Source organism: Drosophila novamexicana, unplaced genomic scaffold, assembly GCF_003285875.2.
Source record: "Drosophila novamexicana strain 15010-1031.04,08,12 unplaced genomic scaffold, DnovRS2.1 tig00000462-arrow-pilon, whole genome shotgun sequence".
Lineage (NCBI taxonomy): Eukaryota > Metazoa > Arthropoda > Insecta > Diptera > Drosophilidae > Drosophila > Drosophila novamexicana.
The window spans coordinates 2415952-2430130 of record NW_020824806.1 but is presented as its reverse complement, the minus strand read 5'-3'; the positions used below and the strand labels follow the sequence as shown (position 1 = coordinate 2430130).

General features: G+C 45.2%; 3 protein-coding genes across 6 annotated transcripts; 1 reads left to right on the top strand and 2 right to left on the bottom strand.

Moving 5' to 3' along the window:
* The first annotated feature begins 669 nt into the window (after positions 1-669).
* Positions 670-9346, top strand: LOC115760597 (glycogen debranching enzyme). Of its 3 annotated transcripts, none has more exons than XM_030702033.1 (8): positions 670-715; positions 3310-3650; positions 3710-4067; positions 4134-5537; positions 5604-6459; positions 6517-6694; positions 7793-7962; positions 8016-9346. In XM_030702033.1, the coding sequence occupies exons 2-8, from the start codon at positions 3319-3321 to the stop codon at positions 9332-9334; spliced, it is 4617 nt and encodes a 1538-aa protein (XP_030557893.1). In that variant the 5' UTR covers positions 670-715; positions 3310-3318; the 3' UTR covers positions 9335-9346. The 3 variants fall into 3 exon arrangements, with proteins under 3 accessions (XP_030557893.1, XP_030557891.1, XP_030557892.1); XM_030702031.1 differs by lacking the exon at positions 670-715 and adding an exon at positions 1784-2274; XM_030702032.1 differs by lacking the exon at positions 670-715 and adding an exon at positions 1786-1980.
* A 17-nt stretch (positions 9347-9363) lies between these two features.
* Positions 9364-10063, bottom strand: LOC115760602. The gene is made up of 2 exons (XM_030702043.1): positions 9875-10063; positions 9364-9814 (listed from the first exon to the last, which is right to left on the bottom strand). The coding sequence occupies exons 1-2, from the start codon at positions 9971-9973 to the stop codon at positions 9572-9574; spliced, it is 342 nt and encodes a 113-aa protein (XP_030557903.1). The 5' UTR covers positions 9974-10063; the 3' UTR covers positions 9364-9571.
* A 107-nt stretch (positions 10064-10170) lies between these two features.
* On the bottom strand, positions 10171-13899 carry LOC115760601 (putative sodium-coupled neutral amino acid transporter 10). Of its 2 annotated transcripts, none has more exons than XM_030702042.1 (5): positions 13675-13899; positions 12894-13624; positions 12686-12834; positions 12488-12624; positions 10171-12425 (listed from the first exon to the last, which is right to left on the bottom strand). In XM_030702042.1, the coding sequence occupies exons 2-5, from the start codon at positions 13505-13507 to the stop codon at positions 10743-10745; spliced, it is 2583 nt and encodes an 860-aa protein (XP_030557902.1). In that variant the 5' UTR covers positions 13508-13624; positions 13675-13899; the 3' UTR covers positions 10171-10742. The 2 variants fall into 2 exon arrangements, with proteins under 2 accessions (XP_030557902.1, XP_030557901.1); XM_030702041.1 differs by having other exon boundaries at positions 12894-13598.
* Positions 13900-14179: the final 280 nt, after the last annotated feature.

The following is a 14179-nucleotide window of genomic DNA, read 5'->3' as shown; positions in this document are numbered from 1 at the left end:
TAGTTTCCATTCTTTTCGTTTTGATAAGCTCTTCTTCAGAGAAGTTTCAAACGATTCACATTTTTCGCGCCTTGCATAAGCCCGTTACCGTTATGCGTACTACGTAAGCGCAAAATGCTTGCGGAACTTACCAACTGGTTCAATTGGTTCAGTTCCGATAACTAGCAACTTATCGATATCGGAAGGCACGCTTTAGTCTTCTTGGCCAGTTCTGAATTGTTTCTAAAAATGCTACCGTCCACTTTGCGTATCTGCCCTGCAGTAAAACTAATTAAACAATACATTTATAAAATACACAGTTGTGCACAAAATGTGTAAGAGATTGTTAACTGCAAAGAAACACAGTGTTGGCAAATATATGACCATTGGGTAAGTAACCGTACATAATTACATACAAAAACTTAATGAAAAATTGCGTGTAAAAATAATATATTAATATGTGTGATCGCGAGTCAAAATGTATTCGCAATTTGCCAACATAGGTTATTTGTAAACTAACGTACATACAAACAGTAAACGCACATAGTCAAGATGAATGTGTACATCAAGTAACCACCGCAATACAACAGAAAACAAAACAGACGAACAGCTGATTTTTGTTTACCAGCAACTGAGGGTGCGACGTTCTCAAGCCGAAACAGCTGACGCGCGCACGAAAACTTGAAAGGTCACCTTGAGCTCAATAAAAAAAGAGAATTGAGGAATTTATTTACTGGTAAAGTGTAATTCAGCCGCAGATCATAGTTATTGGTGCAACAAATTCAAGAAAATAGTTGGTGACTAATTTATAATATTTTTTTAATCAACTTAAAACAAATTAAATTCATTTAAATCAAGTGTGCACACGTTTTCAACTAGAAACTATCACAGAGTCCATTATCTAAGTGTTTACGATCAAAATTATGAATCATATGCACAGCATTGGTGTCAAACATGTGTTCAGTAGTTTAGTTTACTTGAATTTGAATAAGTTATAGCCCTAGCTATATGTATAAGTGCGTATATATGTATGTATAAGTGCGTATATATGTAGGTCAATGGACGCAAGATATTTTAATCTATTTTTAATACATTTACACGAATTGTTGTCAAATAAAAACAAATGCCAACATATACGCAAAATAAAGAATTTATAAGGAAGTAAACCCGAACATTCCAAACCGGTAAAAATAAAAGCTCGACCGACAGGGAAACCAATTCAAGTGGGTTCGAGTGTAGAAAATGTATAACTTTAAAATTTATTCAGAAATTATATGATTGTAACCGCAACGAGAATTAAATACAGTGGTCGTTAAACGGAAAACGGGATACCGATGAAATTCATAAGCTTTTCAAAAAAATGTCGATTGGAAATGTGGTTTTAACCAGCAGAAAATAAAACATCGATTTTATATATAATTCTAGATTCTATTTTCTGGAAAATTCGAACTAACGCGCAACCACTGATATTTATGGCTTAACTGATTCAAAGTATAATAAAAAAAGAAATGACTTTGAATCGATAGCGAACATTAACCGTTATCATGTAAGCTTTGCGTGCAAAGAAATGCACCAAAGTCATGGGCGAAAAGCTTAGAGAGGTTGTCTTATAATCGTTGCAAAGCTTCTGCGCCGCTTTCTATAGGTATAAAACACGCACTCACATTTGTATGTATTTACCTGTATGCAATTAGTATGCGCACTTGTTCATTTCGTTTTTTTTTTTTTTATTTAAAATGGTTCATTAACGATCGCAAGTGGTCTAGCTTTCAGTAGCTTTAATACCGCCGCCGGCACTAAACTCGCGAAAAAAAACCGAGCAACACGCTTCCAAATTTCATTTCAAGCTTTTCGAGATAACGCTACGCAATGCTTGTCGAGGGTCTCAGGTGGCTCTACAAGAGCACACGGCGCAATTTCTATGCACTGATCCACATCCTAATGGGCTATCAGTTCTTTCGCTGGCTCCTCGAATACTATGCGCAACTAACAACGGGACCGGTAAATGGCGGGATGCAGCAGCAGCAGCAGCAGCGGCAGCAAGTGCAAAGCTTTGATAAGGTGCCGGCACAAGCGAATACTGAGCTGAGAGACGAAGAAGAAGAAGAAGCAGCAGCAGCAACCGCAACAGTTACAGTTAAAGCTACAGCTACAGCTGTGCCGGCCGAGTCGGCGCCAGTGTCGATTAGTGCAAATGAGCTTAGTGCCACAGCAGTTATGGGGAATGCAGGCAGCAGTAGCATCAGCCGCTCCGGAGTCGGACGCAGCAAATCTTTAAAAAAACACCACAGTGAGGTATTTACACAATCGCTGATTGTAATTATGTAGTAAATATGCACATACATACGCCTATGCATATATGTATGTGTGTGTATAAGTGCGTATGTGTGTGCACATTTATGTGAGTGTATTGGGGCAAAGCATAGCACAGACTTAATAAAAAACAGCTACAACCGAGCGCCAAGCGACAGTTTCAGTCTGTGCCGTGTGCTCCTCGTGTTCTAGTTACTAAAAGTCGTCTAATTATATATATTTTATATATATATATATAATTACTTTTTGGAAATTGCTTCTATAATTTTGTAAATTACTTGCACTGTGGTGTTGTAACTGATCGCCTTTGTGTGTGTGTCTCGTAATCTGAATTGTTGTAATCGCTAAACCTATCTTAACTAAAAATAGACTGGCGCCTGACTCAGGAACTATAAATCAGATCAATCAATAATAATCCTTAAATAAGAGCTGAAAGATACTCCTGGCAGTTATTATTTTATATGTGGAATTCGAACAAAAAAAATATCCTGAAAATATTCGTGAACTAGAAAATTAGATTAAAAAAAAATGAAGTTGTAATTGAAATTCTTCAAATTCTGGAACTAGAAAATATAATTAAATATTATATGTACAGAGAGAAGATTTAAAAAAAAAAATTGAAGTTGTAATGCAAATTCTTCAGACTAAGAACTATAAAATTTGATTTTAAAGTGAAAACTATAATTAACTTTTGAACATTTAAAGGGAAAGGTTTCAGTTGTAATTAATTAACGTTGTATGGCAACAATTTTCTACAGTTCCATGTGAAACATATTTCATATTGTATTTGCTTCATTTGATTTTATTTTATTTTTATTGGGGTGACATTGAGAACGAATTGAATTGAATCGAATCGAATCAAATTGATTGCCTCAATGCACAATTTTTATATAATGGCATATCTCTGTGATCATCTATGTACACACACACACACACACACACACACACACACACACAAATACAAAATATATACATATATATTATAGCGTAGAGAATTTCTTACCCTATTCCCGCCAGGTATTAAAAATGAGCAAGGACACCGAATCGCACAGCATACCCATTGCGGAGGGCACAAATGCTGAGCATGTCCTTTACCGTTTAAAACGCGGCTCCAGGTTGCGCGTGCATCCGGATGTCTCGCTGCTGGGCCGCAAAATCCTGCTGCACACCAATTATCCGGACGAGGGCAAGAAGTTTGTGCGCACCGAATATCGCGTGCTCGGCTGGCAGCTGAGGGATGGCCAGCAAATAACCAGCGATAAGCATCCGGATGTCCATGTGGTCGACACGGACATCTACAGCGAGCTGCAGTTGAACTTGTCGGGCACGTTCCGATTCTACTTCAGGTTCGCCGATCGGTGAGTGAAAATATCTATATATCGTGATATTTGATATAATCATTTCCTCCTGCTTTTAGGGAAGCCAAGCCGGACGCACCACCGGATGGCGCGTTGTACGTGCAGGTGGAACCCACGCTGCACGTGGGTCCGGTGGGCGCCCAGAAGATAATACCCCTCAATTCTATACGCTGTCAAACGGTGATGGCCAAGCTGCTCGGGCCGCTGCACACGTGGGAGGCAAAGCTGCGCGTGGCCAAGGAGTCCGGCTATAATGTCATACACTTTACGCCCATACAGGAGCTGGGCGGATCACGGTCCGGCTACTCGCTGCGTGATCAGCTAAGTGTCAACCCCAACTTTGCGGCCAAGAAGGGTGAGCGGGTCACGTTTGAGGATGTGGAGAAGGTTATCAAAAAGTGCCGTCAGGAATGGGGCGTAAGTACTTCAACTGCTTTAATGCTGCCCTTATAATACGCCCGTATATATGTATATGCTCCTCAGGTAGCTTCAATTTGTGACATTGTGCTTAATCATACCGCCAACGAATCCGATTGGCTGTTGAAGCATCCGGACGCGACTTACTCGTGCGCCACATGCCCCTATTTGCGTCCCGCTTTCCTGTTGGACGCTGCACTGGCGCAGTGCAGCGAAGACATAGCCGCGGGCAAGCTGGAGCATGTGGGCGTGCCCGAGATCATCGATCAGGAGTGCCATTTGGAAGCCTTAAAGTACCAATTGCATCATGCCTACCTATCCAAGGTCAATATACACGAACTGTATCAGTGCGACGTTATGAAGTACGTGAACGAGTTCATGTCGCAGGTGCGCACACGTGAGCCGCCCAAGAATGTGGCGAAGGAGTCGCGCTTTCAGGAGATTCAACTGATACAGGACCCAGCATATCGTCGCTTGGGTAGCACAATTGATTTTGAGCTGGCATTGGACATCTTTAATGCTTTCCATGGCGACTGTTTCGATGAGGAGTCGCGTTTCCGCAAATGCGCCGAAACACTGCGTCATCATCTGGATGCGCTCAACGAGCAAATCAGAGCTGAGCTCCAGGGCCATCTCAACTATGCCATCGAGAACTGCCTGGCGGGCGTGCGGTACGAGCGCGTCCAGCAGGACGGACCGCGTGTCCGAGAAATCTCCATTACGCATCCAGTCTTCATGACCTACTTTACGCATACCCGAACCGAGGGCAAATCGCTGCAGGAGATTGAGGAGGATATGTACGGGCAGGCGGGCGAGTTCTTCATGGCCCACAATGGCTGGGTGATGGGCTCCAGTGATCCGCTCTTGGACTTTGCCGAGGAGCAAGTGAATCGCGGAAATGTTTATCTGAAGCGTGAGCTAATCGCCTGGGGCGACAGCGTCAAGCTGCGTTTCGGCAAACGCCCGGAGGACAGTCCCTACCTGTGGCAGCACATGACCGAGTATGTGGAGAAAACGGCGCGTATTTTCGACGGCGTACGCCTGGACAACTGCCATTCGACGCCGCTGCACGTGGCCGAGTATCTGCTGGATGCGGCACGCAAAATCAATCCCGAGCTGTATGTGGTCGCCGAACTGTTTACCAACTCCGACGGCACTGACAATGTCTTCGTCAACCGACTGGGCATTACGTCTCTGATACGGGAAGCTCTCTCCGCCTGGGATTCCCATGAGCAGGGTCGTCTGGTTTACCGTTACGGTGGCGTACCGGTCGGTGGCTTCTTTGCGAATCCCAATCGCGATGCGGCGCCCAGCGTGGCACATGCGCTCTTCTTGGACCTAACACACGACAATCCGTCACCCATTGAGAAGCGTTCAGTCTACGACCTGCTGCCCTCATCGGCGCTGGTGGCCATGGCCTGCTGTGCCACGGGCAGCAATCGCGGCTACGATGAGCTAGTTCCGCATCATGTAAGTCCCAGTGCTCCTAGTTATGTGATTCAGCATGTCTAATGGTATCTGCTTGCTTTATGCCAGATTCATGTGGTCGACGAGGAACGCCCTTATCAGGAGTGGGGCAAGGGCGTGGACTTTAAAACGGGCATTGTGGCCGCCAAGCGCGCCTTGAATATACTGCACGGCCAGCTGGCGGAGGAAGGTTTCAGTCAGGTGTACGTGGACCAAATGGATCCCAATGTGGTCGCCGTGACGCGTCACTCGCCCAACACACACCAGACGGTCATCCTGGTTGCCCACACCGCCTTTAGCTATCCACATCCCAATGCGGGCGCCACCAATGTGCGCCCGCTGCGCTTCGAGGGCGTATTGGACGAAATCATACTCGAGGCCAACTTGACCATGAAAAGCGACAAGCCCTTCGATCGTCCGGCCCCCTTCAAGAAGGACGACCATGTGCTGAATGGCTTTACACAATTCGAGCTGTCGCTGCAGGAGCACATACCGCTCAGCAAGTCACAAGTATTCGAGACGAGCCTCTACACGGATGGCAACAACACGCAGCTCAACTTTGCCAATCTGCGTCCCGGCACTGTGGTCGCCATCCGTGTCTCCATGCATCCCAGCGCCCGCAAGAGCTTCGATCGCCTGCAGCAGGTGACGAACGCGCTGCGCCTGGAGTCGGGTGCCCAGTGTGAAGAGCTTAAGTCGATTGTCTCCAAACTGGATTTACCTGCCTTGAGTCGGGCACTGTTTAGCTGTGATCAGGAGGAGCGCGACATGGGCCTGGGTGGCTCAGCCTATGATATACCCAACTTTGGGCCTATTGTGTACTGTGGCCTGCAAGGCTTTGTCTCGCTGCTGACGGAGATTTCACCACGCGACGACCTGGGCCACCCACTGTGCAACAATTTGCGTGATGGCAACTGGATGATGGGTGAGCCAAATTCTGTACACTTTTATGTCTTTACTTTAATCTCTTGCCACTCTTTAGATTACATTGCCGATCGCCTCAATAACTTTGCTGATCTGAAACCCCTGTCCAACTGGCTTAGAGCAACCTTTGATCCGTTGAAGAACGTGCCGCGCTACCTTATACCCTGCTACTTTGATACCATTGTGAGCGGTGTCTACAATGTACTGGTCAATCAGGTCAATCAATTGATGCCCGAGTGAGTGTCCAAACGAAATACATTTATTTAATATAATTCTCGGGCAAGCTTCACGACAAACTACAGTGTAAAGGAGAATAGTCTGGTAGTTTATAGATGATCTATTTTGGATAATATTTTTATCACGCCCTTAAATCGAACAAGTACAAGAGCGCCAGTTGGAACTGCCCGACTTGATGGACGGACGGATAGACGGACGGATGAATAGACGGACGGATGGACGAACGGTTGGATGGACGGACGGACGGATGGATGGACAGATGGACGGATGGATAGACAGATGGACGGATGGACCAACGGATAGACGGACAGACGGATGGACGGACAGACATGCTAATCAAGATATATATATATACTTTATGGGTTCGGAGATGCTTCCTTCTGCTGTTTCATACATTTGCACAAAAAAATATGACAGCCTAGCTTAGAATCTTGCGTTCGTCTGTTTTAGTTTCTTAAACCAAATATTGTATTTGAACTTGAATATTGCTCGTCACATATTGGAGAAAAGATAGCAAGATTTAGCTGCTATCAAAGCTGTAAATCGCTAATTTTATAAATTTATCTTATCGAATCTTATCTTATCTTAATTTAAACCACACGACGACATCTTATTCAAAAATTGTTTGGTTTAAATTTAGGAACCAGCCCCAAAGCACAAATATCTTGCACCCCAAACCATTAGATTGATCTAAACATATTTGTTAGATGCCAATTTCGGGTAGAGATTAAATTTAGCCCGCAAGTTCCGTATGAAAATATCTAGGCTTGCAATATTTTCAGTAGAACGGGCAATTTCAAATTGAAATTCAATATTAATTTTGAAAATATGTGACGCACGAGGTTTTGAACCAAAACCTGGGTTCAAGAATATACATAAAACCGGGTTGACCAGCCGAAACTAAGGCCAGCAGTTAGACTCGTAAACCCTATTCTTTTCCGGACTTCGACTTAAGTCACGTAGCTTGTTCGGGAGTTATCATTAGAAAGTTAACTATAGATTCTTATAACACGTATATAATACACGTTATTTAATTAGGGAATATAGTTTATGGCTGAGATTAGATGCTTAATTTTGATTATTCTCTTACCTTTCAGTTTTATACGCGATGGTCATAACTTTACACAATCCCTGGCGCTCTCGACGCTGCAGTTCCTGGCCGTTTGCAATTCGGCAAATCTGCCGGGCTTTAGCCTTGCGCTCAGCCCACCAAAGCCGCCGAAGCAGTGCGTCACCTTGTCCGCCGGCCTGCCCCACTTTTCCACAGGTAACAAAGTCAATTGATTTACGGCTTAATTAATAACTACTCCTCCTTGGCAGGCTACATGCGCTGCTGGGGCCGGGACACGTTCATCGCACTGCGCGGCACAATGCTGCTCACGGGCCGCTTTACAGAGGCTCGCTTTATCATAATTGGCTTTGCGTCGGCCATGCGACATGGCCTGATCCCGAATTTGTTGGATAATGGCGTTAAGCCGCGCTTCAATTGCCGCGATGCGGTCTGGTGGTGGATGCACAGCATTGCCCAGTACGTAAACGAGGCACCGAAGGGTGCCGCTATACTCAACGATAAGGTGTCACGGATTTTCCCGTACGATGATTCCGAGCCTCATCCGCCCGGCGCCTTCGATCAGCTGCTGCACGACGTCATGCAGGAGGCACTGCAGGTGCACTTCCAGGGTCTGCAGTACCGGGAACGCAATGCCGGCCAGGAAATAGATGCCCACATGGTCGATCAGGGCTTTAACAATCACATCGGAGTGCATCCGGACACGGGCTTCGTATTTGGCGGCAACAGCGCCAACTGCGGCACCTGGATGGACAAAATGGGCTCCTCAGAGAAGGCGGGCAATCGCGGACGACCCAGCACACCGCGCGATGGCTCCGCCGTGGAACTGGTTGGCCTGCAGTACGCCGTTTTGCGTTTCATGCAGGGACTCAGCGAGCGAAAGATTATTCCGCACAGCGGGGTGGAACGCAAGGGCCCGTCGGGCGAGCTGACCAAGTGGACCTACAAGGAGTGGGCAGATCGCATACAGAACAATTTTGATGCGAACTTCTTTGTCAAGGACACGGACAGAACATCGGTGGCCAACAAAAAGGGCATCTACAAGGATAGCTTTGGAGCCACGCAGGACTGGACAGACTTCCAGCTGCGCTGCAATTTTCCCATAACGCTAACAGTTGCCGCGGAGCTGTGCGATCCGAAAAACGCCTGGCGTGCCCTGGAACAAGCCAGAAAGTATCTGCTTGGCCCGTTGGGCATGAAGACATTGGACCCGGATGACTGGAACTACAGAGCCAATTACGACAACTCCAACGATTCGACAGACTGCACTGTGGCACATGGCGCCAACTATCATCAGGGACCCGAATGGGTGTGGCCCATAGGATTCTATTTGCGCGCCCGCCTCATATTCGCCAAGAAGTGCGGCTACCTGGACGAGACCATTGCCGAGACGTGGGCCATATTGCGGGCACATCTGCGAGAGATGCAAACATCCCATTGGCGCGGCCTGCCCGAGCTGACCAACGACAATGGAAGCTACTGCAACGATTCCTGCCGCACGCAGGCCTGGAGTGTGGGCACAGTGCTGGAGGTGCTGCACGATCTGCATGCGCTCGGCGCGGATGTCTAGGCCAAATACAAAGTCAACGAATCTCTCTCCGTCTGCAGAGATACCATATAATTCTAAATGATACAAAATTTATCCAAATACAAACTTAATTGGTTAGCTGCCACTAAAGTGCATAAAACCATAAAGTTAGTTATTCAATTTGTTACCCAAGTTGTGGATCATCCCTTACTCTCCCTCTTTCTCTGTCTCTCTATACATATTAAAGTTATTTTATCTTTGCCAGCACTCGCCTTTCATCTAAGAGAAGTAGCTGTTCCGCGCCAATCGCATACAGGACGTCTGTGGCGGACAAATGGGCCCACTATTCCTGTACGCCTCATCAAGTTGGGAGAGCACGCAGCGTGTTTCAAATTTCTTGCTGCTGGGATCCAGGCCTCCGGGCGGGTCGGGCACTTCAATGTCTATTTTATTTTTCGCTTCGCTCTTAATATTATCCATTGTTTCTCGAACTTTATAATCCTTAGCTGTTATCGCGTCCATCTACAAGATGATACAAAATTTATTAACCAATTTGACAATTCTTATCGAGGTTTTACTCACGATCTTGCATTTGTTCAAGACTTGTACGGCGGCGGCGCATGTCAATTCGTAGGCGCTACTCAAAACTATTCTTTGCACTACATCCAAAACTATTGACATCTTTATAGAATTGTATAAACTGCGTAATTTTGATTAGGAATTTTGGCTATTGCTTAACATTTGACAATACGACAACTAAATATCAAATAATTTTGACATGTGCACTATGTACAGCACAGCCATTCAGTATATGAAAATTTATATAATGTTTTGATCGGCTCAAGTCAAATGTTAAGCATGAACTGAAGGTGTATTTTAAAATGTCGCCAAAATTCAGGCAGATACAAAAGCTCTTATTGTTGCTGATTTGAACCAGCGACCTCATACAAACTCTGTCCACCGTTTTCCCACACTTCATGGTCGAGGTTTCCCACCTTGTCGTGTGCGTTAATCTTCAATTAGTCAAGAAATCACAAAGTTATATATATATATATGTATATATAGATTGCTTAGCATATTTATGTATCTTTTGCTAGATACTAAATTAATACATCATTATCATTAAAAATAAGTTAATATATATATGTACATAAAGCTTTTTGGCCCTGTGAACATTACACTGGAGCTGTACATTTGAATACATAGGTAACAGTTACATAATCTGAATTCAAATGAAACAGTTACATACTGTGAGAACATATGTAACAGTTACACAATCTAAATACATAAGTCACATACATCTTTGTAACAGTTACCTACATAATGTAAAAACATATGTAACAGTTACATAATCTGAATACATAGGTAACAGTTACGTTATGTAAATACAATTGTAACAGTTACATCATTTTTTGGTGTAGGTAGTGCTTGCAGCTCAATTGAGCGCGTATTAGCTTGCATCCAGTTCTGTGTTGGATGTCGTAGTCATCGTCGTGGTCGTCTCGAGATCATCATCCTTGACGGATTTCAGTTCACGACCCATGTTCTCGATTTGCAGGCTGAGACCGACGAGTGCACTATTTTTGAGCTCGTTTAACTTGGGCTCGGGAAGACAATTCTCGTTGGCATCGCGTTTGACGCGCACCGCGGGCTGCGCAGTCGCAATCTTCGGCTCATTTACTTGCAACAACTCTCGCCTGATGGCATCGACGTTGTCCGCGTTGGTTGTTCTATTAGCCGGCGGTTCGGCGGCTAAGGTGCCGTTAGTTCTTGTCCGAGTGGAGTTCGAGAGCAGCACCAGAGGCAGTGGCAGTCGTTGGGCCAGTAACGGCGCACCGCCAGTTGAATTTTTGAGCAGCTCACCCGTTTTGTAGGAGAGCGGCTCGAAAACTCCAGCATGAGCTTCCTGTTCCTCTCGCGCATGAGCATTCTCAGTGAGCATTTCCATCAGTGAGGCGGGTTTGCGTTCCTTTCTTGTGTTGTTGGCGTCTTGAGGCTGGGATTGTGCTTGAAGCTGGGGCTGGGGTTGTGACTCCTCCATCTCCTTCTTAAGATTGTTTTCTTTGACCTTATTCAGTGCTTTATCTAGCTCGTTTACAGCCAAAGGTTTTGGATTCTCAACATTTTGATGGGCCAACTGATCATTCAGTTTATCCACACTGCTCTCCAGAAGTTTCATTGTGTCTGGACTTTGAGGCTTTTGTTTTGCCAACTCCTCGTTTAGCTTGTCCACGGTGCGTTCCAATGCTTTCATTTTTTCTTGCAGTTCCTTTTCTGTTTTACGCAATTCGTCTGCATTCGCTTTATCTTTTTGCTCCTCGGCTGTAATTTCCTCTTCCTTTTTGATGGCAGCTCCGTCTATGGTACGCTGTGCTGCCAGGTCCAAGGACTGAGAAGTTTCTGGTTTAGGAACTGGCATATTTGCTGCAGGAGATTTTTCCAAAATTGTCAAGTTTTTCTTTACAATAGATACCCTTTCATTTCCTTCGACTGGTTTGGGTTCCACCTTTGGTATGCTTTCAGACTTAATCGGCGGCGCTTCGTTATTCGCATCCACGCTATGTGATTCATCGACAGGTAACGGAGGCATCGGTTGATTGTCCGAAGAAGCACCCACAATATTCGACTTCTCGACAAGATTTATGCCATTTGCGTTAGGCTCACGTTTGCCATTTTCAAGTTTTTCCAGAACTCCTTTTGCTTCTGCCTCGCTGTTTTTCACCAATAGCTTAATTATTTCGGAGCTCTTTAAATCATGACCCACCGCGGGCGGCGAGATATCGTTGGGCAACAATGGTGTGACCACTTGAGCGCCGTCAAACTGGGGACCGGAGCTCTGGGCGTCTATGGCGTTTAAATTGGCATATGTGCCAAGTATCATCAGGCAAAAGCCGCTGACGAATACAAACTGCGCCAAGGTGCGTTCCGTTGATTCCTTTCTGATGATCTTGCGAAAACTCGATGCCGGAAACATAATACATATGGCCACGCCTATTGTGGAACCCACCAGGCCAATGATAAGCTCAACAGATGGAATCATAAGCGCCACACACAGCGAGAAGATAACGATGAACAGTGTAATTAACCGGAAGCGCTGCTCTGGTATATAACTGCTGCTCTCCGTGTGCCCCTGCTGGAATTGTAAGTATAAATTGTATTAGGCTCTCATCATTCTAACTAAATTATAATCCTAACCTTTCTGTACAAAAGGGAGTAGATGCTGGCTCGGCACGGGAATATGACCAGGGGAAAGCTGAATGCAATCGAGAGCACAAATCCAATTTTGATAATATCGCTGCCAAATGAGGGCGACAGGTTCACCAATATATTGCCTGGAATACAAATCTGGTTATTAGCATTTATGAAATTATAGGGATATATTTTTGGCTTTACCCGAAAAGCTGTGCGTGCAGAAAGCCACATAGCCAAAGAAACCTACGGCTATGTAAACCAGTGTACATATCCATGTCGCATTGCGCACAATGCCATTTAGCTTGTCCAGACTTTGGTTGTTGATGCTGTCGAAGACTTCAAAGAGTTGCCTGCAATCAAAAGAGTATTCGTTACAAAAATAGTTCGCTTAAATTTAAAAAGCGCTTACATTTGGCAGGATAACGCCATGCTGAAGATGGGCAGGCACTGCAGCACTCCCGCTGGCTCCCAGTAAGTCACCTTCTCGGTCCAATCGTTGGCGACAATGTGCGCCTCGGATTCGAGCACAATTTTAAGCATAAGACACACATAGAAGCCAATGGAAGCGGTGCACACAGCTGACAGGCTGTCCACGTTGCGCAGCATGCCCAGCGGCACAATGCAACAGACGGTGACAGCAAACATGACCACGGTGCGCAGATGATTGTACTCCGCCATATCCAAGGAGAACAGCTTGGCAACAATCTGTGGCCCCAGGTCGCCGACGACCACAAAGTACGTGATGCACGTTCCAATCAGGTAGCCAATAATGCACAGTTCCGCTAGCAGTTTGCCAGATGTGCCAAAAGCGTGCAGTCCCAGCATTTCAAAGCTTTTGCGACGTGTCAGCAGCGAAGTTTTTATCAGATAATGGCAACAGACGCGCGTTATCCAATTGCTGAGTACAAGCAGCACAATGGACAAGATGATGCCGCACTTCTGGAAACAGAAGGGCATAGCCAAGATGCCGACGCCAATTATGCTGTTCGCCAGCGTCATAACATGACCCGAATGCGAGAACATGATGCAATTCGCTTTCACCTGCCGATGAGCTCACCGGGAAGTTGCAAATTTGGTGCGACAGCTTTTTATTTTCTTCTGCGACACTGGGTAGCTGTTTGCGTCGTAAGCAAAAAGAAACTAAGAGATAATTTCACACAGTAGGGTCACAATCACATACACACACTTACCTGTGGCACTTGTTATCACAATTGACAGGCGCCACTTGTGCAAGCAGAAACAATTTGTTGAAACCTAGGCAGTCGGTGTTGGTTTTAGTGATTGGCTTACATGAAGCAAGCGAATACTGTTGCGAACGGCATTAAATACTATTTCAATAGGTAATTATGTTGGGCAGTTGTGCACATTTTAAAACACAATTTTGGTAACGTCAGCATTGTTTGGGTTTCTGCTCAACCAGCGCTGCACAGCTGATTCTGCTGCGGATGAGTGCGTGACAATATATTTGGGGCACGACTCACGATGTGGCACACAAGGTTTATAGCTATTTCATTGCAACTCTTTTCTTGTTTTTACTAAAAGCATACTTAAATCGTTAAAAATCGTGCACTAAATTGTTACGTTTTCAACGTGTTCTGTTAGATCGATTTGTATTTTGTGACCGAATTTGGTTCTTTTGAAGCGTTTATTTGCGCTCATTTAGTTCCGAGTAAATGCACGCATCTCTAGTTTGTG

What these genes read in the sequence shown, in the direction of transcription:
- LOC115760597 (XM_030702031.1), top strand. Translation starts at nt 1,849, where the DNA reads ATGCTTGTCGAGGGTCTCAGGTGGCTCTACAAGAGCACACGGCGCAAT. An exon ending in TAAAAAAACACCACAGTGAG is followed by an intron (nt 2,275 to 3,309) that starts GTATTTACACAA and finishes TATTCCCGCCAG; the next exon opens with GTATTAAAAATGAGCAAGGA. An exon ending in ATGAGCTAGTTCCGCATCAT is followed by an intron (nt 5,538 to 5,603) that starts GTAAGTCCCAGT and finishes GCTTTATGCCAG; the next exon opens with ATTCATGTGGTCGACGAGGA.
- LOC115760602 (XM_030702043.1), bottom strand. Translation starts at nt 9,973, where the DNA reads ATGTCAATAGTTTTGGATGTAGTGCAAAGAATAGTTTTGAGTAGCGCC. An exon ending in TCTTGAACAAATGCAAGATC is followed by an intron (nt 9,815 to 9,874) that starts GTGAGTAAAACC and finishes ATCATCTTGTAG; the next exon opens with ATGGACGCGATAACAGCTAA.
- LOC115760601 (XM_030702042.1), bottom strand. Translation starts at nt 13,507, where the DNA reads ATGTTCTCGCATTCGGGTCATGTTATGACGCTGGCGAACAGCATAATT. An exon ending in CTGCACGCACAGCTTTTCGG is followed by an intron (nt 12,625 to 12,685) that starts GTAAAGCCAAAA and finishes TTTGTATTCCAG; the next exon opens with GCAATATATTGGTGAACCTG. An exon ending in ACTCCCTTTTGTACAGAAAG is followed by an intron (nt 12,426 to 12,487) that starts GTTAGGATTATA and finishes TTACAATTCCAG; the next exon opens with CAGGGGCACACGGAGAGCAG.